Below are 27,749 nucleotides of genomic sequence, written 5' to 3'. Positions count from 1 at the left end.
AGAAGGCGCACTATGAAAAATTACATTATACTTTGCGGTCTTCTTCTTTCCAGGTCCTACAAATATTACTGCCAAACCCACAGACCCACCTGCCGCACCCTCCCTCAACTTTACAGTCGCAGGCACACAAGCCCCAACAGGTCCACCCACAACGCTCACCCCCAAAGTCATCCCAGTGACGACAGTAACAACCAGAACCACACGCCCAAATGGCGAGGAGGCTGTACAACTGCCGGGTCCCAATGCCACCGGGAGGTTGTTACCAGTCCCTGCTCCATCACCTCCAGCTCCAACTGATGCCCCTCAGGCACCACCGAGCACCGAGCCTCCCCTTCCTCCAACCCCAGCGGGGGTAGACAACGAGACCACAGCTTTACCTCCAGACACTCCAACTCCAGATTATACTGATGAGGATTTAATCAGTGTGGAGACAGAGACCACCACAGAACCTGGGATGGGTTTCACCTCAGACACCAGCCCACATGGTGAGTGCTGATTCATATTCAGGGTGCGTCTGTTTATTTAGTGCGAGGATACAGAATCTCCAGAGATGCACCGATTGATCGGCCTGAGTCAATGTTTTTCTCAGGGGGAAAAAGCAAGAAATATATTAAAATATGTTGATTCATTATCATGCATGCTTCTTAGAGTAATGACAGTGACTGGCTCTCCTGCCAACAGCGGGGGGTCTTCCTCTACTCTAATTAATATTATATAATAAAACACACACCTCTACATTCTTGTGTTGATACTGATTCATACATAGTTTTGTATAAATTAATAAATAGGTAAATAAATTCATACATAGTTTTAGATGGATAATACATAGTTGACTCTATTACAAGCCTACATACACCTGTTTTCTTTTGGGATAGTAAAACATCTTTACTAAAGTGGGATATTCTGAAATTCGTTTTTCCGTTGGATTTTATTTACACAGCAGCTGAATTCTCGAGAATTGACAAGATCATGAAAGAATTGCAGGATCACACATCACACGAAAAATCATTTTAGTCAGGCTCCAAGTTACGCGTTATGTTGAGAGCCACGGGGATTCGACCAATCAGAGTCCTCTGAGGAGCTACTGGGGGAGGGGGGAGACACAACAACAAGGAGAAACAACTGTTCTGAAAAGAACAGTGGCGGATCCTAAAGAGATTAGCGTAGATCCTGCTATAGCATCAGTTTTATGCTTACACTCTTCTCCCAACTGACTTTGTTAGCTAAAAATCCCTCCATATTCCAAATAGTTTGCAGTGACGGGTTCTGCGTACCAAACCATCTGACGAGTCAGGTTACTGACGGTCAAGAGCATTTTTATTTTGTTTGAGTCAGAGTGAGAGACAGTCCTGTGACCTGTTGCCGTTTTGGAGGAAATGTAAAAGTTATTTAATGGTCTGTTTTATTTTACATACTTACATACATTACGTGCATACATATATTTTACATACAATTGAATTTTACATTAAAAGTTACTTAAATGTTTTTGTATGCTGCAAATTATAGTTGTTAGAAAGAAAATCGTAATCAGCAGGTCAGACTTTCAATAAATCGTAATCGGCAAGGAAAATCGCATTCTGTGCATCTCCAATAATCTCCTTTGACTTCTTTGGTGGGAATATCCACCCTGAAGCACCAACCCCAGAGACACAGAGCACGTCTATACTTCTTATAATCATGCAGCACCTTTCTACAGTAGTAGTAGTAGCAGAAGATACAGAGAGCCAGGCACACCACCAGTGGTAGCCTCAATAGACCAGAATTTCATGAAGTAAAAAGACATGTCGGGATTAAAGATGATGTGACTCATTTTATCTTGAATGGAAAAACTCCCACTCTTATCACTCTGCCTGTGCATAAAACCTACAACCCTCACATTCACTTGTTGATTCAGTTGATTCAGAAAACTGGGGGAAATCACTCAGGCTATGATCAGACCCTGTGTGTTGTGCCTAGGTATTCTGCAGATTGAGTCATAATGGGATTTTTCTTTGTTGCTTATATTTGATTTTAGTTGTTGAAAAACGGCAGTTGCTGCTTAACAGGAAAAAAAACTTTCTGTAGTGGTTGTTTTTTTTCAAGTTGTTTGTCACTGGCAGATCAAGTGTATACAGCTGTCAGGGAGGTTTTTCCTGCTTTGCACACACTATAAAGAGGACTGGGCGGTCCTTTTTTTAATGTGTGCTTATGTGTCCTTCCTAAATTTGGGTTTGAATCCAAATCCAAATCCATTTCATGTGCATTCAAGCGTGTTCGTAGAACCACCACTTGTCATCAGATCATCAACAGCACATTTTAATGCTACGTGTAAACAGTGTAAGCTAACTAAAGCAGAAGCACACGAAAGGTTAAGGAGATTTGGATACAACAAGAAACCAGAGCTTCATTAGAATCCGTAAACATCACAGATTGCTTTTGCTCTGTAGAACCACATAAAAGTGTCAGTTAGGGTGGGTCGTGTTATTGTTCCATCTAGCTGTGTGTTATTGACGCAGGCTGGCAGAGCGGCAGCAACAGCTAGAAAGAGCGAGCAAGTGGGCTTTCTGGTCAAGAGTCGACCTTTTAATATTTTAGATGGTCGGGACACTTTTCTGCTTTTAGGCTCCATTGTCGCAGTGCTGGAAATACCCTGCCGTGACATACCTGCATTTGACCAGTCATCCACGAGAATCACCAAGAGTACCACCAAACTAGACGACCCAGACATTTATTTTGAAAACAAACAGCGTTGAGAAAGGATTTCCATGTATCACCTTATGAAGTTGGAGTTAAGGTTTTTAGCATTAAAATTGACTCAAACACTTTAAGTCTGAAGAAAATGCTTGAAATTTCAAGTGTTATTTAGCTTATTTCTTTTAGCATTTTTATGTCTGTATACTGACCGTCCTATTAATATAATTGTAAGTGAAACATGACCCCCCAGCCCCCCACCATGTTCCTTTTCATTCATTATTCATTACATGATTATAGAGAAATACACAAATCACAATTGAATATCTCTGATTGGAAAGATGTTTTTTTATTATCAAGAAAAAAAAACAGCAGATATGTTCTGAATCATCCTGCTGAACGTTAAACCTACATTTGAGGACTTAAGGTGGAGCTGTAAACGTTCAGATGAGCATTATTCACCATAAATGCAACAGATGTGGCTGCACTGCTAATATGGTATGTCCATTATATAACATAATAACTTGGGGTTTGTAGGTGTTATGTAATGGCTCTATTGTTTCCCTCTGGCCGTCTGTGGACCTTGTGTTGAGAGCTGTGAGCAGTTCTAGATGGCATTAGATCCATCAAGGCTGCGTCAATTCCACATGATACCCGTAGCCTGTTGTGCTCCTGCTCTTTTCAATGTACACATTGTCCAAGGGCAAACGCTGAAAAAGTCCTGGGAATTTTGCCTGAAAATGCAACATAACTTGGTAGCATTCCAAACTACTTCCACCCCGAGAGAGTGCACATGGAGCATGAAGTCAAATGATGCATCCTGTGCAGCACATTTTGTCTGTGGCATTAAGAGCTTTCTTGAATTTTCACAGAACAGCTGATTTTGTCATTGCATTGTCACCGACACGGTGCAGTTTTCTAGAAAAATCTCTTCTTTTGTTGTGGCCTCATGTGTCTTGCAGGTCAGTCATCAGCACAGAAACAGCAGCCGTTTTTTTTTGTAAACCAAACTCCGGTTGTTGTTCAGACAAATCTCATGTCTTTTGTGTTAACTGCGGCAGTGAAAGGTCACCAGGAAGACTATGGGATGGCCTTCAACTCATGAACATGGTTGAAACACATTCAAATTGGTCAGCTATTGTAATCTACAGGAGGCATCACAAAAGAATAGATAACTCTGCTCATGTAATATTTAATCTGTAGTGTTAAGCTGATGTGACCACAGTGCCTTTTCACCAGTCAGCAGCATCACATGCTCTCTGTTTTTTTCGATAGAAATTGTGTAATATTTACTCTTTAAATAATTTATGTAGAATTCACAGAACATTTTAAATGTTTCAGTATTTTACACCATCACTATGTATGCTGTCCTCTTGGGTATAACCAGTTCCAGAAGTAGTGTCGACCCTCGGTTAAACTTTGATTAATCTGTTGCGCTCTCTCCACATCTCTATTTGTGTTTTTCTGTGGAAGGCCAATGAAATATTAACATGGATAACCATTATGGGATGGAAAGATGCAGGCTGGTGTTCTGGTGTTGAACGAGGCAAAGGTCATTTTACAACCTTGGCTTATTCTTTTACCAACGTTAACAAGGTCTGAATGTGAATTAAAACTGTGTTATTGGCAGTCCCTCTAAAGCCTACATAGACCAAGAAACATCTGGGTATCAATTTATATTCTTGCTAATTCTGAGCTTAATCTTTCACTCAGTATCAAGTGTTTTACGTTATTTGATTCAGGGGAACCTGGCCTTTCTAAGTCACCATCTTGCAGTACCTTTGTGTGAGCATACCATTGAGATAAAAACACCATGTTTGATGATAGTTATCTTCACTGGTCACTGGAAAAATTGTATTGAGGTGGTTTTGTGCTCCTTTAGATGAGTAAATAAATAGTACATTTTGGTGTTGTCTTTCTATTTTGTACAATATCAACTCTGAGAGTAAATATCAAAGTGTTTTATATTATTGGAAAATAGACAACCTTGGCGATGTATGCAGGACTGCAGTCATTTACTTTTTCAATTAAAAAATACATTTCATTCCTCTCTGTCGATAAATAACCAAAAACACACACACACTCTTGTCCAGCTAAGCTTGGCTTTTAGGGGTTAAACATCTATTCATTCACATCTATTCAAATTAAGCTGAAATTATATATTAGATTAATTGATTGAAGAGGTAATTTTTATATACCACGGCACATGTCTGGAAAGCTACGGCCTTCAGCTAGTTAAAAAAGGGGGAAACCGCTTGCCTTGCTCAGTCCAAATGTGACTAAATCTACCCAACAGCACTTCTTAATCTCACTGATTAACAAGTTATATCTTGTCCTGGTGTGGTTTCATGGGTGGTTATCTACTGGACTCTTTGTTGGCTGTGTGCAGTGACTGCCTTCAGTGACTGCTTTTTGCAAGGATTAAAGAAACGGTATACAACATGTAATTGTATCACCTTGGTAACGTAATTCAACATACAACACCACAAGCTTATGTCGAATGGTGTGATATGAGAATGATTTGGTAATGGCAATGGAATTTATGGCATCAGTGTCAAACTAAAACACTGACTCACTTCATGTATTGAAACACCCTGTTTGATTATTTTTAATGAAATGCATAGTACAAAACATTTATTCTCCCTTTTCTTTCTGTCTTTGTAGACAACGACCAGTCTGATGACATGCCAATCATAGCGGTCATGGTGGCCCTGTCTTCCCTGCTGGTCATCATCTTCATCATCATCATCCTCTACATGCTCAGGTTGGTGAAGTGCAGTCGATGTTACGCACTGCACACTAACTAGAGGCCTGTGGTGAAGGCCTAAGGTGCTCCTGTTACCATGGCAATTACTGATTCAGCTGTGAGACTTAAGGTGTGTGTGTGTGTGTGTGTGTGTGTGTGTGTGTGTGTGTGTGTGTGTGTGTGTGTGTGTGTGTGTGTGTGTGTGTGTGTGTGTGTGTGTGTGTGTGTGTGTGTGTGTGTGTGTGTGTGTGTGTGTGTGTGTGTGTGTGTGTGTGTGTGTGTGTGTGTGTGTGTGTGTGTGTGTGTGTGTGTGTGTGTGTGTGTGTGTGTGTGTGTGTGTGTGTGTGTGTGTGTGTGTGTGTGTGTGCACTTTGTTCTGTTTTGATTGACAGGTTTAAGAAGTACAAGCAGGCAGGAAGTCATTCAAACTCCTTCAGACTGACCAATGGGAGATCAGATGAAACAGGTAAAACACCCACACATGCATTAGTGTGAATGTGTTTGTGTGGGTTGGCAGATGTGACATCATACTCACTGCGCACTAATTTATTTGTTTTAGGTCGTATTAGCAAATATGTACAGCCGGCTTGACCAAACTTGTTACTAAAAGTTGTTTCTGATAAGACTTGATTGATCTTGCTTTCCCAACTGATAACATTTCACTGGTTGACTGCTGGCAGAAGGCTTTTGTTCACTGTGATTACCTAACCGACGGCTGCAGTTAGCTCCCATCTTCAGTGTTGAATCACATCGCCCTCTGATGGGCATCTTTAGACAAGACACCAGATGAAGTCTGTGTTATTTGATGAAAGACAGCTCATTTTCTTATCCCCCTTTCTCCCATATCTTTATCTCCACCTGTCTCACCCCTCCCATTCCTTCCCTCCTCTCCTCATTCCTGCCTCCTCCCTTCCTGTTCGTTGGCGCAGAACTTCAGAGCGTCCCACTATTGGCCCGTTCACCCAGCACAAACAGGAAGTACCCGCCCCTTCCTGTCGACAAACTCGAAGAAGAAATGAACCGCCGCATGGCTGATGACAACAAGCTCTTCAGGGAGGAGTTTAATGTATGGTGCACACACACACACACACACACACACACTGATAGCATGCTGAGCCTTATATTCACCTTTAACCCATATCCCTGCAGCCTAATTAAACCCCAGCCAGGGGCACCTGAAGTCACAAGTCTTAGTCTTAGTCACCACAGAGTGTGTCGAAAGATTACAGAGAAGGACAACTAATTTAAAACAATTAAAAGTATCATTTGATTTAAGAATACAGTATATACACATATTTGTGTTTAGGAGGAAAATAACCATCCAAGAAAGACTACAAATGAATGTGATGGTGGCTGATCTATAGTCACAAAATGCTGCCAGCTACAGTAGGCTGACTGTACAGCACATACCTCTTTTCAACTCGACACAGTTTTAACATCTTAAAGGTCCCATATTATGCTCATTTTCAAGTTCATACTTGTATTGTGCGTTTTCCACTAAAACATGGTAACATGCTCCAGTGTTCAAAAACACGTTATTTTTCTCATACTGTCCGTCTGAATATACCTGTATTCACCATCTGTCTGAAACATTCTGTTTCAACTCCTGTCTCTTTAAGCCCCCTCCCAAAAAAACCCAGTCTGCTCTGATTGGGCAGCATTTCTGGGTCTTGTGCATCTGCAGGCGCGTTGTTAGACCTGGTCTCTTGGGAATTGCCCCAGATCTCTGTGCCATCTATAAAAAAAATAGAGATGCGACATGTAGCAGTGAAAAACGCAAAATTCCCACTTACAAGTGATACCTTGTAGCAGACTGATTTGCTTGTTTTTCGGTTTAACAAGTGACCCTGTTAACTGGAGACTTTCAGCTGAGTTCCTCTGAAAGGCATGAATACATGGTTTAAACTGTTAGCTCACACTAATAATAAACATTTGAAATAATTAACTTCAAAGATGTTATCAGACGTGTGAGATCTCACCTTATTGCATTTTTGCAGTCTACTGCTGCAGCACATTCACACAAAAATCCCATAGGGTGAAGTCTATTTGGCGGACAGCAGACAAAAAGATGAAGGCAACAGAAAATTGATGTGCAGAGCCTCACAGCGAGATTTGAAAACTAATAGGCATTTGTCTGCTCTTCCTCCTTGTTATCTAAATGTATTTGTTCTGTGTGTTTAGGCACTGCCAGTCTGCCCCATCCAGGCCTCATGTGACGCTGCTTCTAAGGAAGAGAATAAAGAAAAGAACAGATACGTCAACATCCTGCCATGTGAGCAAAAACAGAACCACGACACTGTGACACAGCTGACATTAATAAAGCAGCACTCAGTGTAACTCAGTTCTTATCTGCTATTTCAAGCTTTTAGAAGCTTAGTAAATATCAGACAGCTTACAATCAGAGACAGTTAACAAAGTAATTCATATATAAGTGGTCAGGGCGGATAAATTGTAGTGCACCATGAGTTGTTAAAATGCTCTCTCTCATCATGCTCCTCTTCCTGCTTCCTCAGATGATCACTCCAGGGTGCATCTCTCATCTCTGGAGGGAGTCCCAGACTCTGACTTTATCAACGCCTCTTTTATAAATGTTTGTACAAGTATATGTATTATTTTGCCATAAAAGAGACAATTCTGCTCTAAATATATTTTGTCGCATCCTAACGTCTCTTCTTGACCTATTTCTTTCCCAGGGTTACCAAGAGAAGAATAAGTTTATCGCAGCTCAAGGTACGGATTGTGCTTGAATTGACAGCAGAAAAAACTGTGCCATAGTAGTTTATTTAACAAACAAATAGGTTATTACTTGTCCTCTGAGTTTCTGTATCTGCCCAACCTCTCAGGGCCCAAGGAGGAAACAGTAAATGACTACTGGCGGATGATCTGGGAGCAGAACACAGCTACCATCGTTATGGTGACTAATCTAAAGGAGAGAAAAGAGGTAGGAGAGCTTGTGTGTGTGTGTGTGTGTGTGTGTGTGTGTGTGTGTGTGTGTGTGTGTGTGTGTGTGTGTGTGTGTGTGTGTGTGTGTGTGTGTGTGTGTGTGTGTGTGTGTGTGTGTGTGTGTGTGTGTGTGTGTGTGTGTGTGTGTGTGTGTGTGTGTGTGTGTGTGTGTGTGTGTGTGTGTGTGTGTGTGTGTGTGTGTGTGTGTGTGTGTGTGTGTGTGTGTGTGTGTGTGTGTGTGTGTGTGTGTGTGTGTCCACCTCTTAACACATTGGTTTTATATTTAACATGTCTTTATTTTGCAATATTTTTTATCTGTAAAGTTAGTTAAACAGCACTTTTTAAACCCATGTATGAGGCAAAGCATGACTAGTCTTCAAATCTTGAGTTCACCTTAATCTCCCTGCTTTTTCATTAAACTCATTATTTCATAGTCTCATTGTTAGATCAATTTGTATAACCTCATTTGTATTCTCACCCTTTCCCCCATAACCAAAATAAATTGACGCTGTTATTGCACACAGCTTTTTGAGTGTGCGTGATGTTAAATCACTCTTTGTTTCAGTGTAAGTGTGCCCAGTACTGGCCGGACCAGGGCTGTTGGACATACGGGAACATCAGAGTGTCTGTAGAAGACACAATGGTTCTGGTGGACTACACCATCCGCAAGTTCTGCATCCAGCAGGTATATCTAGTTAATGCGGGTACCAGGATATAATTGTTAAATTCTGTGTTTACTATCCACACATACATGAGAAACACTGGTGTAGTTTGTATCCACAAAGATCTTTAAAAAGTATCAGGACACACACTGTGACTAAAAACAGACCTGAAACTTGCCCTATAGTAAGTTTAGTGAGATACATGAAAACCTAGATGACAGTCATTGTGTCATAGCTTGGTTTATGACTTGGTTTTATTTGTGTCTCAGGTGGGAGATGTCTCGGGGAAGAAGCCTCAGAGGCTCGTCACCCAGTTCCACTTCACCAGCTGGCCAGACTTCGGAGTGCCCTTCACGCCTATTGGCATGCTCAAGTTCCTAAAGAAAGTCAAGAATTATAACCCCCAGTATGCCGGGGCCATCGTGGTCCACTGTAGGTAAGTGGATCAAAGCTTACACTCTTACTTTTGCTATTCCGTTTTGTGTCTTTGTCTGCATGCCACACACAACTCACAAAATATATCATATTTCTGTCTGTCAGTGCGGGAGTGGGGAGGACAGGTACCTTCATTGTGATCGACGCCATGTTGGACATGATGAACTCTGAGAGGAAGGTGGACGTGTTTGGCTTCGTCACCAGGATCCGAGCCCAACGCTGTCAGATGGTCCAGACTGATGTAAGTGTCCAGTGACACATGAATTCCATTTCTTTTCAGTGCAATTATTAGTTTTATTATTATTTTAACCTTCACTTGCTCTTCAACCATCTTCTCTCTCTCCCACAGATGCAGTATGTGTTCATCTTCCAGGCATTGTTAGAGCACTACCTGTACGGAGACACAGAGCTGGAGGTGACTTCTCTGGAGTCCCACCTGGCCAAACTCTACGCCCCCGCACCTGGAGCTGGCTGCAGTGGTCTGGAGGCTGAATTCAAGGTTTGTTTGTGTGTGTATTCTCCCCAAAGACAAGTTAAGTCAAAACTGTTTCATTCCAATAAGATGAAAACCATTTGTATCGGAACTTCATCTGACATATTTTAACCAGAAATGTCCCAAGCCTCATGTTGTAATCCTGTCTTTCTAGAAACTGACATCTATCAAGATTCAGAACGACAAGATGAGAACAGGCAACCTGCCCGCCAACATGAAGAAGAACAGAGTCCTACAGATCATTCCATGTGAGTGATACAGCTGTGGAGTTATGCAGTATCATTGTGATGCACGTAATGAAATTGCAGATGTATAGTCCCTGTGTCACCTCTTAAAGCTTTTCAACAATCAAGGTTAATGTTTCTCCTCGCTTCTAACAGATGAGTTCAACAGAGTGATCATTCCAGTCAAACGAGGAGAGGAGAACACCGACTACGTCAACTCCTCTTTCATCGACGTAAGTGTAAAAGCACCTGGGTCATTTCATTTCATTAATGCAAGCAATCAATCAGTTGTTTAAAGTCCTCATGTTTATTTTTGTATGCTCTATTCATCCCTCCTTTCCATCTGCGGGCATCACTTCCTGTCCATTCCTGCATCCGGTCACAGGGCTACCGTCAGAAGGACTCATACATGGCGAGCCAGGGCCCCCTGCAGCACACCATAGAGGACTTCTGGAGGATGATCTGGGAGTGGAGAAGCTGCTCCATAGTCATGCTCACTGAGCTGGAAGAGAGAGGGCAGGTGTGTGTCTGTGTGGATGTGTGCAGAATCAAACCCTAGTATTAGATATCAGGTCAATAACTGTCTAAAATAGAATATTGATATTAGATCATTTACAGGGTAATAATCTGAGAAAAATATCAATGTTGTTTCAGCATTTCTTCATGTCAGATCTTTGATAAAATGTCATCTAAAAAAATATATGTAATAATAATAATAATAATAATAATAAGTATATGTAATTACATATGTATGTAATATAGAATATTTGGGTCCAGTTAACAATTCATGTAATTGGAATTAGTTTCCCTCAGTAATAGTCATTAGTGTTCTGGATAATTGTGGAATCATTCAGAGATTTATATAACATTAACACTTGAGATTTGAACTGATTTGAACCCTGAACTGTTCCGAATCTTAGCATGTCGTTAAGTGTTGTAAATGTGACCATCTCCATTATGGGTCCTTCAGGAAAAGTGTGCTCAGTATTGGCCCAGTGATGGAGTGGTGGTCCATGGGGACATCTCCATTGAGATTAAAAGGGAGGAGGAGAGTGAGAGCTACACAGTGCGTGACCTCCTGGTCACCAACAACAGGGTAAGGAAGGACTCAATAAAGCAAGCAGAGGATCCAAATACAAACAAGATGATTAATATTTTGCCTTTTTAAAGCTCTGATATTAAACCGACTGCAGTCTTTGCAACATTGACTAATGTCTTCCTTTTCACCCTCATCCATCCCACCAGGAGAACAAGGCTCGAGCAGTGCGGCTGTTCCATTTCCATGGCTGGCCAGAGGTGGGCATCCCCGCTGATGGTAAAGGCATGATCAACATAATTGCTGCGGTGCAGAAACAACAGCAGCAGTCTGGCAACCACCCCATTACTGTGCACTGCAGGTAAAACACACACACAGTATATTGCTGTTAAAACCTGTATGCACCAGTCTAAGAAAAACTGGTAAAACACTTGACATTAGGATTATATAGGTTTTCTTTGTATTACCTTGGGACATGGAAATTCTTCTGGCAATCAAGTGTGTAAGTGCATGTCTGGAAAATGGTCGCAGCTATTACAACACAGGAAAAAACAGCTCAGGAGAATTGTTCTCTTCTTCCTTGTGACATTTCAGCTGCTCCTTCTTTGACATGTGCTCTCACAACAAAGCCTCCTGTGTGTGTATGTTATTTCTGCACATGCTTACGGCATTGTGTATGTTGAGGTTTACATTTGTGTTTGTGTGTGCACAGTGCCGGTGCTGGCCGGACAGGGACTTTCTGTGCGCTGAGTACAGTCCTGGAGAGGGTGAAGGCAGAGGGCATCCTGGATGTCTTCCAGACAGTCAAGAGCCTCAGACTGCAGAGACCACACATGGTGCAGACACTGGTAAGAGCTTTTTGAGCCTTAAAGTGTAATTCCGGCATAAACTTATCCCATGGTCCTTTTCGGCAATTACATACATCAAATAAGCCATTAAGACACGTATAAACTATTAACAGAGAAATCAGGGACAGTAGCTAACAGTCGCTAACAGCCGGATGTGGCTAACACTGATTAGTTTAGGACAGTATGGTGAAGGCATTAAAACTGCTATTTTAACCACTAATACTGCTCAAAATAACACCAAACCTCTGCAGTGGCATGATAAGAATCCCAGCGCATAAAAGTAGTTAGGGAACCCGGAGTTTATTAAAAGTGTTTTCTGCCAAACTACTAGCTCTTCTCGTAGTGAAGTCCATTCAAGTTGATGACCAAATGCAATCCAAAAGGAAGAAGCCCATTGGTGCTTTATTTAGGAATCGGTCGCCTCTTCCAATTGATTCTGGGACATGGAAAAAAGTGTCCAGTACGCTGGAGTTGATGAGGGATGGGGAATCCTCCATAGCAGTCACACAGTGTGTTGCAGTATTCAATGATTCCAGGCCACAGCAAAAAAATCTCTCTCTCTTGACAGCATAAATATTCTTCTTCAGTACCCACAGGCACACCAAAAAAATCCTGCACACTGAGACTAATGCTATGTCTGATGCTACCTCTACCTGTAGCCCCTTCCTGCAACACACAAACCCACCCCCTCGTGTGACATTTCAGTGCTGCAGGGAAATTTGCTGTCTGTGACTTTTCCAAACCTTTTACATCTATTATTAACTTATATTTCACCAAACTGACACAAACCACAAAGTTTATGTGCTGGAATAAATCACCAATAGGCTCCTTCCTTTTGGATTGCATTTGGTAATCAACTTGAATGTACTTTACTACGAGAGGAGCTGGTACAGGGACCAGTAGGTAAGTCTTTCAAAACACTCTTTTAATAAAATCCGGGTTCTCTAACTACATTGTTGGTGCTTTGTTTTATGTGTAGGGATTCTTATCATGCTACTGCAGAGATTTGGTGTTATTTTGAGCAGTACTAAAAACCCGTCTTAATGGGTTCATCGTACTGCCCCGAGCTCATCAGTGTTAGCCACGTATGGCTGTTAGCAACTGTTAGCGACTCTCCTGGATTTCCCGTTTATAGTTTATACATGAAAAAAACTGCCTGGATGGCTTATTTGATGTATGTAATTGCCGAAAAAGAACAGGGGATGATTTTACGCTGGAATTACACTTTAATAGGAAATTACTTTTGATTATTCCTTTTGTCATAGGGCCCATTAAGCAATAAGTTCATCCTTAAGAACATGTTGAAAAAGTGAGACATTCGCTCTCTTTACATTTCCTTATGAACGTGTGAGGATCCCTTTTCAAAAACACACGTTACCAAAAGCCAAAACTGGGCTCTAGCCAAGAAGCAACTGATGAGATATTTGCAGCAGTTTGAAAAGAGTATTTTACGTAAAGGAGAATGGTCTGTGAGAACTGTATAGAGGCAATCCACTTTTTTCACTATTTCCAATATAGCTCCTTTAAAGAGGACCTATTATGCTTTCTGTCTTTTCTGACCTATTAATGTTTTCATAATGTTGTATACTCATGTTAAAAGACACCAAAGTATGAAACAAGGATGTACATGCATTTAGACATGAGCCCTGTCGACCGTCTGGCTCAGCGCTGAATGCTAGAATTTGGTTGCTATTAACTATTTCTTAGAATTTTGTGAATTAATCTACGTAGAAGATGCCGAACTTCCCTACATAGTCATGCTGCTACATGCTCAGGTCCGTCCCTGCCATGCCCTCACCTGCCAGCGCGCTCTGCAGTTGGCTCTGTTTGTTTGGGTGTGAGGGAACGTTTTTCTTTAGCTCTCCTAAAGACGCAAGCACCAGGCAAAAGTGGGTAGACAGGCTGACTCCCGGGCCAACAAGAGGGTTCTAATATGTGGGTTTGTTTAACGTTACAACACTTCACACCTGAGTGTTGAAAAAGATAACGTTACTGTGGGACCGTGGAAGCGAGCTGTTACAGTGGTGTTAAACTGCAGTTGACCCCTGTAGCGTCTACCTGCTCTGGACAGGAGCAGATCTACTTCTCCGGTCTGCACTTATGAGTAGAGCCCCGGACCCGACAGCAGCGTAAAATGCTGGCAGCTGTCCCGGGTACTTTCATCAGTGTGAGCCGGTGTTACCCTATAGTGGTTTCTGTTGTGTTTCTCTAACAGCAGCAGCTGTGCTCAGCCTCTCTCGTCACATTCACAAACATCTTACTGATGATTTTCAGGCCACATCTCATATCTACTGTAGCGGATATGATTGTAAAGCTGCGCACTACATTACTGCCACCTTTGAAAAAGACATTTGGTAGTAGGGGAGATCAGGTACAGTTGTAAAAGGGGACGGTTGTAACACCGTAGATTGCTCCAATCAGAACAAGCTACAGTGACATCACTCATACTGGAAATGTATCATGTACACATCTCCTTACTGTAAAAAAGAGCCACATCAAGATCTCACAAAGTAGGTTATCAACAACAAGTGTGTTTTTGACGTTAATAATGAACTTTATTATTAGTATCATTTTTGGATTCTGGGTGTGTGCTTTGCTCTGGTGAGATTGGATCCAGCTGGAAGTGATCATTATATTTTCTAAAATTATTTTTTTCAGACAAACCAGTAGGGGTATAAAACTGTGATTATATGAGCTCCTCAACAATAGAGGGGAGGATAAATGTTTCTATTGTGCTTACTGTAACATGAACATAAACAGACGTGCACATTGCAGTGATATATATGATTAATTTCATTTTTAGCCATGTCTTTGCCAAAAATAACTTAAAAAGGAGCGGTGTTGTCCTGTAATATTTAGACTGCAGAAAGTGCAGGACAGGAAGAGATTCCCCAAAATCTACAAAGTTTATTGGGCGGTGAATCGTGTCAGGCTGCTCTTTAGGAATCATGAATAGTAAATTAAGACCAGAAAAGTATAATAGGTGATCTTTAAGTAATAGTCCAACACGTAACCCACTCAAACAAGATGTAACGTGTCAATTACTACGCTCTAGAGGTGCTGATAGGTGACTTTTTTTTTACCAATATAGTGTATATTTTCATAATGCTACAATACTTAAAGATCCCATGTTGTAAAAAGTGAGATTTCCATGTCTTTTTTTTTATTATGAAGCAGGTAAAGATGTTGATGAAGAAGATTATGTAAATGCTGTGAATGCACCAAAATGCTCAATACACGGCCTATGTTCATAAACTGTTCCTTTAAACGACCCGTCCGGACTTCTGTATAGTTGTGATGTTACAACTCCTCTGTATATAGGTAGAAGGTACATTCAGACAGATGGTATGAGAAATAATGTGTGTTTTGTTGTTTTTTTACATTAAAGCATGTAAACATGTTCTAGTAAAAAACAAAAATGCAAGTAAGAACATGAAATTTAGCATAATATGGGACCTTTAAACTACAGCTGGGATTATACTTCTATCAGTAATGTAAGCCTCCATACGAAGGATAATTGACTTCAGTGATTGAAATTTTGGAAAATGAATTTGTAGTTCCAACTGACATTGCTGTTTCTCCCGTGCCCTCCCCCTCCCTCCTTAGGAGCAGTACGAGTTCTGCTACAAAGTGGTCCAGGAGTATATCGATGCCTTTTCTGACTACGCCAATTTCAAGTAGGGACCAGCCATGGATGGATGGAGTAATGTCCACATACACTTCATACAAGCACGCACCAGAACACACACACATGCATTACCATGCAGAAAGCTGCATATTCCCATCTGATGGATTTTTATTTTTAAAAAAGACTCATCACAAATTGATCTGTGGATGAGATGAACTGCCCGCAGGAAAAGGGAACAGAGGCCTCAGCCCGGAGGACAGGGCAGCGCAGTCGGACAGAGAAAAAACTGAGATGCCTTCTTGAATATTTTGTAATATTGGTCTTGTTAATACAGCCCTTCACCCCCATTTGCTCCCCCCCCCCACCCCCCACTCCCACACACACATATGTATATATATATACTTACTGTGTTGCATCTTATTTCTTTGGTTTCAGACACAGTTTTGAGTTTGGCTGCATTTTCGGGTGGCACCTGTAATGTATTTTATTGGTATATATATCTATAAATATATAAATATATATGAATATAAATCTAATGCTTTGGAGGCTAATGTAAAAAAAAATCCAGAGTCAAGGTTATGATGTTTGGATTTTTTGTTTTGTTGTTTTTGTTTTTACTTTTCATGGACAGAGACTTAAAACAGTTTTGGCTTTGCCAGAACCGTGTTGTAGCCACATGTGTTGTAGCAGAACCCTGAACCTGAATTTACAGACATAATCTGGACTGTTTTTCCATACAGTTTTTTTTCATACAGTACACACACAGGCACAGCCATTTGTCTTCAACACAGATTTAGTTCCATCTATCGAGCTACTTACAATTTCTCCCCTTCAAGTTTCAAGAGTTCAAAGGTCACTCACGATTGGAGGTCAGAATGCCTGTGATGTAACTCACACAAACACACACTAATACCGGGAGCAAATAATTTTTTTTTTTGAGTGTGTGTGTGTGTGTTTGTTCATACTGGAGCTTGTGTATTTCCGCATCACTGTTTTCTATCTGAAGGGTGCCAAAGTCCTTCACTCACTTGGTTACGCAGCTCTGAAGTCTGAGATCATGTTTAGACATTCAGTACAAGAAAGGTATTTCACTGTTCAGGGATCGGTAAACAACACACTGCTGCACTATCAGGAAGCAGGAAATTAGGAAAGTAGAAACAAACAATTTTTTTACAGTAAAGAATGTGAAGGAGGATTGGTCAAACTTTTATATAGAATCTCTAAAATGACTTTTATTTTTATTTTGATTTTGAGGTCTGTTACAATATCTACAGCAATGATCATGTTGAGAAGCCAACAGACAACACAATCACAAGCAACTATCGCATCATAAAAATCAACAAATGTTATATACACAGCGCATTTCTCTTCTTGTTTACAGATGCACATCAGTATTTTCTTGTAGATTGTATTGAGCATTTATTTTCTGTATAGGTTTCCTTTGAGTCTGCCTGAATTGACTCTTGTTTCTTTTATATCAGCCTCACATCTCTATGCTGTGCCGTCACACTAACTTTAATTTACCACCATGAACACTGATGCCGAAGAATGTCTCTTTTGATTCGAATGCTGTTGCTAACATATTCTTCAAAAATGAATACATTGTTACTGAAATAAGTGAGGTGTGCCATGTTTGCTCAGATTTTCTTTCTTTTTTTTGGCTGCCCTGTGAGGACACAAAGACTTGAATTGCATTATTGCTTTTTTTATGCCCTCAATTGTGATGACTGATGTTAGTTAACCACAGGGCTTCAGGTCAGTCATAATGTCAACTCGGTCAGCTCAGGAAATGACTGATGCCAGGATTGTTTAGATTTTACAAATTGAACACATTCAGCTCAAGTTCATCTCCAAAACTGACTCGCATTCACACGGATTTAAGCAGAAGAGTATTCAAATATCATGCTTTGCCTGGATTTTAACAGATTTTAATGCCATGATATTAAAAATAATATTTCTTTTTAAGAGTTTTCAAGCTATTTCAGTCTTTTTTAATGTATATTTTAACTGAAGATAGCCCCACTCTTGTGCATAATTTGCATCCCACACTAACAGTCCCGTATTAATGAACTTTTCTAAACGGAAGGAGCACAATCAATCCTAATTTATTAAGAGTGGACAAAAGTACACGCTGATGTATTTTTTCATTTTTTTAGGAAGGGTGATTGCATCAATTTTGATTGTTTGAACACTCATGCACTATTTGCACCAAAAGCAAAGCCCTTAAAAATATGGAACCAAATAAGCGATAAGGTCAGAATGATGACACGGCCGTGATGTTAATATGAATTGTTGAATATAGGAACTCTATTTGAACCGAAGCTCTTTTACGTCTCAAATCCCCAGGTTCAGCCTCCTGTAGGGACTTAAAGTAGCAGATATTCTAATTGACCAGTCACTGAAATTGTTGGCTGTGCATCGTCATTTCAGGTCTTCTTTCGTTCCAAAGCATCACAAGTGCCCGCACTATTAGTTAGGTGCCATTATGTTCTTCATTTATTTACTTTGTCACTTATTGGGTTTTTAATTAATAGAGGATGGGAGGCTTTTTGTTTGGCTATCGTCTGTGCTTAGATTACATGGGTTTATTGTGTGTGTTATGTGACATTGTCTCAATGCAATTTGACAGCAAAACATGACACTGTGCCAACCCGTGAGATCCACTATATAGCTATTATAATGAACTCTTAAAAAAAGTGCCTCATGGTAGGTTTTTAAAAAACATACACTATGTGGTGCAACCATTGTCATTCTAAAGGCTGTCCTTTGCATTTTCCCAATTCCCATGTCTTTTCTGAACTACCACCTGCAGACCGATGACAGACCCCTTTATATGACAAATCAATAGGGCCAAAACCAAGAGTGGGTCAGTCATCCTTCCTTTCACATTCCCTCTGGTCGCACATACGTAGCACTCCTTCATTGTGCAGGTTCAACTCAAATGTTGAGGTAATTTTTAAAATAAATTCCATCTTGATTTAACGGCTTCATTTCATTCCATATCACTGAAATGTGGTATCCATGACAAATAATCAATTGTGGGTACCCGAATGTTCAACAAAAAGTCATCCCCCCCCCCCCCCCCCCCTCCCCCCACAACAAATATAGTTGCATAATTATCACCACGGGAAACCAAACCATTGTCCCTGTTTGACCTCCCTTTTATTCCTGGAGCTTTCTGAAGTGGAGCGTTTGGAACGCCCCAGAGAATTAAAATCTCCATTTCCAGAGCGTGGGACCGGAGGAAGACTAGAGTCCAACTTTGCTCTTCTTCTTTCCACTTTTTATATGTCCTATAAGTCTCCTGTCCGGCTCCACTCACTGCTATCCACTGATCACTCCCTTTTTCTCTTTCACATTTTTTCCCTGTGGTCACTGCCCCACTCCCTTTTGTACATAATGTAAGGTTATTTATATTTCATTTCTGTCTGCTGCCTTGCTTTATTATATTTTCTTTCCCTCGCCCCTTCTTTTAAAAAAAAATAGAAAAAAAGATGTATATTGAACTGTATCGGGACCATTTTGAAATGTATTAGAAATGTTTTGTTTCGGCCATTTATAATTTGGTATAATTGTCTTAAGCAAATCCTATTTTTTAATTTGCCAATGTTTGTTTCTAGTGTTTTGTTATTCAACATTTGAATATATGTATATATAATTATATATATGATAAAATTATATATAATTATATAATGCCAAATGGCCTTTTTAAGCAAGATGCTTTTCAAACCTAATAAAGTGCTTGAGATTTTATCATTTTTCTGTATTTCTCATGGTTTTGAATAACATTAAACACAGAGGTGCAGTAACGTCACACGTCAGTCAACTCCAATGCATTCATGCAGTGTTTTCAAGTCAGGACAGCCTGATGCTCATTCCAGCTCACTCCTCAATGAAGACTAATGGTACAGTGGTGCAAAAATAATTGCCAATCGTTCATGTATAGATCAGGCTGTCCTCCTGAGTGTGCTCTCTTGAAGGGTTTTCAGTCAGTGTTTAACCCTTCACCCCTGATCAAATATTGATGTGCTTTTTGCACGGATAAATAATTAAGAAGGAAATCATTTAGGGTTACTGTTGAAAGGTTTGTGTGGACAGTAATACCTGGAATACGTTTTATGAACCATTACATTTACATTCAGGTAGTATTTCTGTTGAATGAGCCTGCTTATTATTCAGTTTGGTGGGAAAGTTTATTTGGGTTTTGTAAGAGTAGTCTAAAGATAAGAAAAGATATCCAGTATAATCCTAAACAGACATTTTTCTTAACCTATTTGGCATTAACTGCACAGCTTTTATAGGGTAGGCTGCAATAACTCAATGCATTAGTAAAATCTCCATAGTCTATAGTTCTACATATTTCTGTGGTTGAGTATTATTTCTGGCCTACATGATTCAAGTAACGGTTTCATGCAGTAATTGTTTTACCCATTCATAATAATTTGAATTGTGGGTAATAAAATCAGAGAAGTCTGCACCTCAAACTGACTCTGGAAGTCTGCAGAAAGTAAGTAAAGGACGCCCGCCCCCCGTGGACCGGATGAGTTGTGGATTTGGAGTCTGCAATTGCGAAGATGTCAGGACATTTTGGATGCAGCCTTTAATTCTTGAACGCTGAGCCTTTAGGAGGCCTTCAGTTGCATTAAGGGAAATGTAGGATCCAGTGGTTTTGGAGCTTGACTCATACTAGAAACTCAAAGTCTAGAAATCACTGCATCTGCTGCTTTGCTTTTGGCCTAAAGGTTTTTTTTTATGTCTCTTGTGAGTCCCTAAACTTTAAGTGTAATGCTAAATGAGGACCAGAAAAACTTTGGCCCACTGTGGGGTTTTTTCATTCATTAATAGCAAACAATATTTAGTGACAAACTTTTTTCTATCAAGCTCAATCTGGAGTGGTCTGTCTGGAACAAATCAAGAGAGAGTTAATTTGACATAAATACCAGCTACAGATTATATGTATATATCAGTTAAAGTCTGGAAGACATTTTAGTTGAATAAATGCTGTGAAAACCCATCACAAAATAAAAGGTGAAAGGACGGTCAGATCTCTAATATAAATTAAACTTGCATGAGCTGCACTATTATTAACAAAAAATGTGCATAAAACAATATAGCCACCTACCAGTATGTGTAAAAAGTTCACAGACTTCTGAAGTGAACTGCTCTTGCTTCACATTGAGGTGGCCATGTCTCATCAGTGACACATCTTGGAGTCATTTCACTTCAACCAATCCCTTGCACCAAACAGTCCTCACGCTCAAGCTGGCAGTTAAAGTCGAGGGCAGCACGTCACACCGTTGTCATTTCCTGAGTAAGAACTGGATCTGAAAATAACTTTCCTTCTCTGATTAAAAGGGATGTCATCAGTGACCTGGACAGGAATCCACTGTGTTTGTTCCCCCTGTCATCAGGCGGCTCTGTGTTTCCTCTGACCCAAGGGTCATCTGGGTTAAAGGAAGGATGTGTAATGGGTCACTGTGGTCAAAACAGGTGCAAAAAGAGAGGAAATTTGAACTTTTGAGTTGACATTTTGACAAGAACCTACTGTGGTTTGAGCTGATCAATATGGTTAACCCCTTGAGTGGCTGCCCCCCTTTTTCTAGTGGGGTAGGGGTGGGGGACAGGATGTTCAGGACGAGATGGCAGATCAAAAGAAAATACCACATAGATGTGGTATACATCATCTGAAAGCTGGAAGATTAATTTGACACCGTGTGTCAAGTTTGTCTAGTCATAAATATGTAATTAAAGACATATAATTAATGTATGTCAGTATAGAAAGACATAAACCCTCTGAATGCCCCAGGTCTCTAGTTTGTGGTTGTAAAGTTTCATGAGACTGTGATTATCTTAGAGGGCACAACAGATCATTTTATACAGTGATGTCAAGTATAAAAAAAATGCTCTCATTACAATGAAATGGCTGTTATGAGGACCAGAATCATCACATATGAATAAATTTGGGCTCATTGAGCCCACAAAAGTCTGAGATTTCAATCAGAGTAAATTTATGTAACTCCACTGCTGTTTATGAACACCAGAAATATATACGCAGAAATATTCAAATATACCTTTTGAGAATAGGCAAAGATAACACAATTGTACTGCATGAGAAAAACTGCATGGTTATTGACCCTAACTGTCTGGATTATCATAAGGTAGGCATGTCTGTAAAAGGGAGACTCATGGGTACCCATCAAAGTCATTTACATTGAGATATCTTGAGGCCAGTTTACCCTCACCAACATTTTGCTTAATTTTGGAGCATTTTTTAGACCACTTCCCACTAGCATACCATGTTTGATACCAATGGATTACTTACACATTCTAGTTAAATGTGACCAGTATCTTCATGCTATCTCAAAAACTGACCCTGCTGCAGCCTCTGACAGACAAAAAGTCAGTCAGAGTACAGAATACGGACATGGATATGGGTGATGTATGTGAGCAGACGATGACCCCAGGGTGTCAGTGCTGTTTGCAGGTGATAATTGGAATTTGCCACGTCTTCTTCTGGACCTCTTGTCCCCATGGGACCGTTCATTTCACCAGTAGGAACAAAAGGACCAAAAGGGTCAGTGATGGGCGGGGAAATTAGGGGATGATAGTGGAAACGTGTGTTGGGAGGGGTACATATATTAAGGAGGAGGCTGAGGTTAAAGAGAATCTTTACAGTAACAGGCTACACTTGTGAAACTGTGAGATACCTTTAACAACTCACCAACTGAAGCAGAGCGAGCTTCTGGCAAGACGGGAAGGGACACCTGTATTGATAAAGTTGTGATACAAAGGTAAGGACGCTAATCTACACTTTTACAGAGATTTACTGCGTTCTGTCTAAATTATACACTGTTAATATTAGAATAAATGTTACATAAATGTTGTTGGAGACTTGGCTTCACCTCCTATTGCTGTCTCTCAGGCTACACTGACTTAAGATTATTATTATTTTTGTTAAGTAGTTTAACATTTGGCGTAAGAACTCTGTTAATTCATTATTTCATGTTTAATTATTACAGCATGACATTAGGGAACATTTTTTTAATAATGAAAGCCCCCGTAAAATGATTCACTCCAAACATTAAAACTTAGCATTATCATACTTACTTACTGCAAATAGCCTGTCTTCTAAATATTTTAGTGAGACATAAATAATATACATAATAATAATATATATATACATAATATTATTGCAGGAAAAGCTAAATCAACGATGCCTTTTAAGCTCAAACTTTCTGCTACAAAAAACTGTTCCAAATTTGAATGATTGAAAATCGATTTTATTTTATTTTTTAAATCAGACACCAAATGATTAAGGCTAATCGAGTGTCGCTCTGTGCCTTTAGGGGGGAATATCATGTGTGTATCTCGGCTGGTTTTGCTGCTTGGGCTGCTTCTATGTGTGGGGAGTCAGCTGTCCAACGCCCAACACTGGTCCCATGGTTGGTACCCTGGAGGCAAGAGGGAGCTGGACTCTTTCTCTACGTCAGAGGTTTGTGTCAGTGTTTGGGTGCCAGTGATCATAGTTTTCTCATTCTCTGAGCTTTTCCTGTTGAGAATATATATATTTTATTCTGAATCTCACTGTTTCTCAGGTTTCAGAGGAGATTAAGCTGTGCGAGGCAGGAGAATGCAGTTACTTGAGACCCCAGAGGAGGAGTATTCTGAGAAACATCATTGTAAGTGAGCTAACGGTACCCTATCCACTATCTCTACGCTATGTTAATATACAAATTTGGAAGAAGTAAATCTAAGCAGATCATCTACTCTACAGGGAATCTCTCTCTTCCTTGTCTTCAAAAACCAGCACATACACAGATGCCGACCTGTTAGCATGATGTCCCACATATCTATACACTAGACAAACAAAGCTGTACATTCCAGTGTATTGAGTAAAGTGTCTGACTCTCATGTTTTTACCGTATCACTCTCTTCACAGTTGGATGCCTTAGCCAGAGAGCTCCAGAAGAGAAAGTGACCGCTTTCCACTCTACAGTGCTTTTCTACCTAGTGACTCTCTTCTTCTGTGTCCTTGTCATGACGTGAAACAACTTTATGTTGATCCTCTGATCTCTTCTATTTGTTATATTTGTCAATAAAGTTGTTTTCCAGCATTACATGGATTTTCCCAAATAAAATTGTCCCAAAATAAAGTATCTGTTTTGATATGAACTTTACAAATTATTTTTTGGGTCCAAAATTATCTGTGTAAAAAGTAGATGTAGAGAACCCTAGAAAAAGTAGGAACCTTAGATGTTGTAGAAGTAGCTAAATATGAAATTAATGGTGGATTAGTTCATTTTAGATATTTTGGTTTCAGGGTCCACTTTATATAAAAAGGCCTACTGACAAAAACTCAGCTGTGAGAAAATGAATATCATGCTTGAATCTTAGTATGAACTGTAAAAATCCAAAATCAGAAATACTTTAATAATCCCAGCCAAAAATATGGCTATTTGCCAGTTAGGCTCTCCGATATGTTTTGATAATTTTTCAAATCGTTTTTTTCATGGGGAAAAAAATCTTAATTGCAAAATAGTAATTTTCTAGGACGGGTATTTGGGTAAATTTAAATGAAGTCAAAGGTTAAAGGTTGAATATTGAGAATAGCAGAACACCGCCATCTATTGTCTCAAGATTATAGTCGCAACAACAAAAAAGAATCCCGGCAGTCAGGTTGCCAGGTTGGTCAGACGCAGCCCAGTAGCCCACAGGAGACCAGAGTCAGTCTGAACCCATCCCCTCCTGAAAATCGCACCATAAATACAAGTGTTGCAGAGGAGGTTGACTGACTGTTAGCGTTAGCCATTACAGCTAAGTAAACATGAAAGTTAGCTTACTGATCAAAGAGAAACGTAGCCATTTGGACGAGCGTTTTAATGCCATTGAACTCTTTTATCTCAGTCCATCGTGTGAATGCTTGGCCTATATTGACTCCGGTCACTCGGCTGCTGGGACAAATAACACCCCCTTCGCTGAGGCTTTCCCCCAGTGCCAGCCCACAGTAGCTGCTCTGAACAACAGACAACCCTGGCAACACGCAATGCTGACCGCTATAGGCCGGTACAATGTAAATATTAATTCAGACTAAATATATTTTTTTTTATGGAAAAGCAATACTTTCCTTCTGTACCCCGAAAAACGCCCCGTGGGTGTATTATCATTTTTTAAATATAGCTTTTAATAAAAATTCTACATGTTCAACCTTTAAATCGATTAAAGGTGCAGCCTACTTTTCTGAGGGTAAAACGCCGTAAACACTATGACATCACTGCGCATGCACCAAACAGCTAGGGCTTGATGCTCTCACCAGTTGCTTCAGCCCATAGTAAGAACAATTGTGAAATCCGTGCTCTTTTCCAGTGTAATATTATCTCTGTTTCTCCTGTAATATTTTACTGGAATAGTCGTGTAAATAACTTATGTTGGGAAAAAATCTGGTCTCTTCCTCAAAAATGTTTTGTGGTTAATAAAGTGAAAGAAGTGTCATTCACAATTATTCATCGATGTTTCCTGGTTAAATCCTTCTCTATCAATTTCAAATATGTTGATCTAGATCTGAAGTGTGCCTTTTGTGACTCACAGACTGTTACTCATCTGTTTTGGAAATGTGAATATACCCGTAAACTGTGGCAAGATATTTGTAGATTAATTTTAGATGATATCTGCTGTGATTTTGAGCTCCTCCTGTCTTTTTTTTTGCTTTGTAAAGAGTGACAATCCCGCTGGAAAAGAATATTTTTTAATTAATCTTATCTTAATTCTTGCAAAGTTTTACATCCAGAAGTATAAATTTGCCAAAGTAAAACCCATTTTTTATGTTTTTATGAAAGAATTGGAGGAGTACTTCAAGTTAATATCCTCTGCTAATAACAAGAAAGCTATCAAAACTATAAATCTGTGCTCCCACTTTAATATCTTTAACTCAATTTAATTGAGTCCCCTGGTGTATCTTGCTTTTTTAAAAATCATCACTTTTATTTTTTATCTCTATTTATGTATTTATTTTGTTGTTATGTCTATTTGTTATCCAATTGTTATTAACGCGATGCTCATCATTTGGTTTGATGCACTGTTAATGTATTTTGTAAATCAATAATAAAGTTGAAGAGAGAAAAAAAAAACAGCTAGGACAAAACCAGGGCTAAACATGGAGGACGGGAGTGTCAGACACTCAAAATAACACTGCTAGTTCCCCTAACGCGGCTTCTGTCACAGATGCTGACAAAGTAATAAACACAAAAATAGATAGTACCCAGGTTGAAGGTGAGTTTTGTCTAGAAGGTGAAAATCCAGCCGTATGGTGTCCTCTAACTTAGCCAACCTTAGCTCTGTAGCTAACTGGCTAACCAGCTCAACCATGGAGTTAGCTACCGTTAACTTAGCCCCTTAGCTAACTGCGCTAATGTTAGCTAAAGAGCTAAGTTAGCTGCAACGGTAGGAGCCAGGCTCGGTGTTGTTTTACCGGCCTGTGCACACATGACTCGTAAAAGGTAACTAATCGCCCATGAGAAACCCTTTAAAACCGAACTAAGGCCACCCAAATAGTGAAACCATAGGTTCGTCTGGTGGTGGTAGGCCAGGTGCTACCGGTAGTGTCTGCACACCTGCGGACTCAGGTCAGGTAACCCAGGTTAGCAGTGCTTCAGGTTAGCTGGGCATCTTCTGGTATCCTAGAATAACAAATAACTAATCAGTGGGAGATCTTCTCTGTGGTAACAGAAAATTAATTAACTGAAAACTAGTGGCAACAGTTACAGTCTAAAATGTAGTTGTGTCAAAATAAATATTCTCAAGTTAGTGGTGAATTTGAAGGATCTCAGATCTGAGCATCTAAAAATAACCATCTGTCCCTCACTTAGTGGTCCTGCTCACCAGTGGAGTAATAAATGCTCTCATGATAATGGTTTGTAGGGGGGAAAACAAACATTTGTACATATAATTTGAGATATAGTATCTGTTCCCTTGATAACTGCTACAGTGATTATCATTTGGTAAGTACAGTATTTGAAATGTATCAGCAGACTTGAATATTTCCTATAATATATATATATATATATATATATATATATATATATATATATATATATATATATATATATATTGCAATAAGTGTTTTTCTCCTTAGTTTATTTGAGTTGTAGCTATTTTACACAGATATACAGAGGGAAATGCTGTAGTGTAGTGCATATTGTCGTATCGCATTACATCACTGTGAGTATGGGAACTTGAGATTTTAAAAAAGTATTCCCAAGTCTTTTATTTCGATTCCTCAATTTTCCTAACTTCAATCACACACTTGATGTGGCTGGAATGGTTTATTTTCAGTATGGTTTATGCAGTGACAATTTACCTTCAGAAACATCAATATTTAATTTACAGTTATTGTATGTATTTATATATATAGAACAAAAGCAAGCAAATATTTGCCATTTAAACATTTTTGCTGAATAAATTAATACGATAAGGTTATTGATTTAAAAACAGTATTTTATTTTTGCTGATCATTTTAATTGAAGACTGCTCATTCAGCTCACATTTTCAGTTACCACCAGGCATACAAGCATATTTATCAAGTCATGTGCTATGATTAGCTCAACACAGCATTCTTTGTCAAACCGTACAACAAACCATGTCATTGTTTGGCTAAATTGGGAAGTTATGTTGATATATTAATTATTTTCAGCAAGGATGTAAACCAATTAAGTTTCACAGTAATATTTCAGTTTGCATTTATTGATGTAATTTTCATTAAATCTCTAAAAATGAAACTTATAAGCTGCTTCTTCACAGTTTAGGAAAACTAGCCAAACAAAATATGTATCCAAACAGTTGAGCTATTATGAATAAACTTCATTACAATAACATGTTTTTTTTAGTGCTAAAAAATTGTGTCTAAAGTGAAAATGAGCAGAGCATGATATAGTTTATCGATGCTTGCAGGGCAAAGTGCATTCAAAGGAGCAGTGGTGCAAGAAAAAAAAAAATATTCATCAGACATTGAACAAGCAGAATTTAATAATTCAGTTGAACTCAACACTGACCTCTTACAATCTCTAAACAC

General features: G+C 39.5%; 2 protein-coding genes across 2 annotated transcripts in view; both read left to right on the top strand.

The window, feature by feature from the left end:
- The window catches only part of ptpra (protein tyrosine phosphatase receptor type A), a 31,594-nt gene extending 12,170 nt beyond the window's left edge, over nucleotides 1–19,424 (top strand). Inside the window, exons 4-22 of the mRNA XM_083938603.1 lie at nucleotides 54–485; nucleotides 5,335–5,434; nucleotides 5,809–5,882; nucleotides 6,346–6,482; nucleotides 7,598–7,688; nucleotides 7,930–8,006; nucleotides 8,110–8,146; nucleotides 8,260–8,357; nucleotides 8,925–9,044; nucleotides 9,291–9,457; nucleotides 9,562–9,697; nucleotides 9,806–9,955; nucleotides 10,104–10,197; nucleotides 10,330–10,406; nucleotides 10,559–10,693; nucleotides 11,144–11,269; nucleotides 11,419–11,570; nucleotides 11,922–12,057; nucleotides 15,664–19,424. Of these exons, the coding sequence (XP_083794729.1) occupies nucleotides 54–485; nucleotides 5,335–5,434; nucleotides 5,809–5,882; nucleotides 6,346–6,482; nucleotides 7,598–7,688; nucleotides 7,930–8,006; nucleotides 8,110–8,146; nucleotides 8,260–8,357; nucleotides 8,925–9,044; nucleotides 9,291–9,457; nucleotides 9,562–9,697; nucleotides 9,806–9,955; nucleotides 10,104–10,197; nucleotides 10,330–10,406; nucleotides 10,559–10,693; nucleotides 11,144–11,269; nucleotides 11,419–11,570; nucleotides 11,922–12,057; nucleotides 15,664–15,738 (2,414 nt within the window). The 3' untranslated portion in view covers nucleotides 15,739–19,424. The remainder of the gene's footprint in view (nucleotides 1–53; nucleotides 486–5,334; nucleotides 5,435–5,808; nucleotides 5,883–6,345; nucleotides 6,483–7,597; nucleotides 7,689–7,929; nucleotides 8,007–8,109; nucleotides 8,147–8,259; nucleotides 8,358–8,924; nucleotides 9,045–9,290; nucleotides 9,458–9,561; nucleotides 9,698–9,805; nucleotides 9,956–10,103; nucleotides 10,198–10,329; nucleotides 10,407–10,558; nucleotides 10,694–11,143; nucleotides 11,270–11,418; nucleotides 11,571–11,921; nucleotides 12,058–15,663) is intronic.
- Nucleotides 19,425–23,042: 3,618 nt separating this feature from the next.
- Nucleotides 23,043–23,663, top strand: gnrh2 (gonadotropin-releasing hormone 2; the record flags this gene model as incomplete). The annotated part of the gene is made up of 3 exons (XM_083938772.1): nucleotides 23,043–23,177; nucleotides 23,281–23,364; nucleotides 23,625–23,663. The coding sequence occupies 3 exons, from the start codon at nucleotides 23,043–23,045 to the stop codon at nucleotides 23,661–23,663; spliced, it is 258 nt and encodes an 85-aa protein (XP_083794898.1).
- Nucleotides 23,664–27,749: the final 4,086 nt, after the last annotated feature.

Source organism: Echiichthys vipera (assembly GCF_963691815.1).
Source record: "Echiichthys vipera genome assembly, chromosome: X".
NCBI classification, from domain to species: domain Eukaryota; kingdom Metazoa; phylum Chordata; class Actinopteri; order Perciformes; family Trachinidae; genus Echiichthys; species Echiichthys vipera.
Note: the sequence above shows the minus strand (reverse complement) of the source record. Positions and strands in the feature narration are given on the sequence as shown.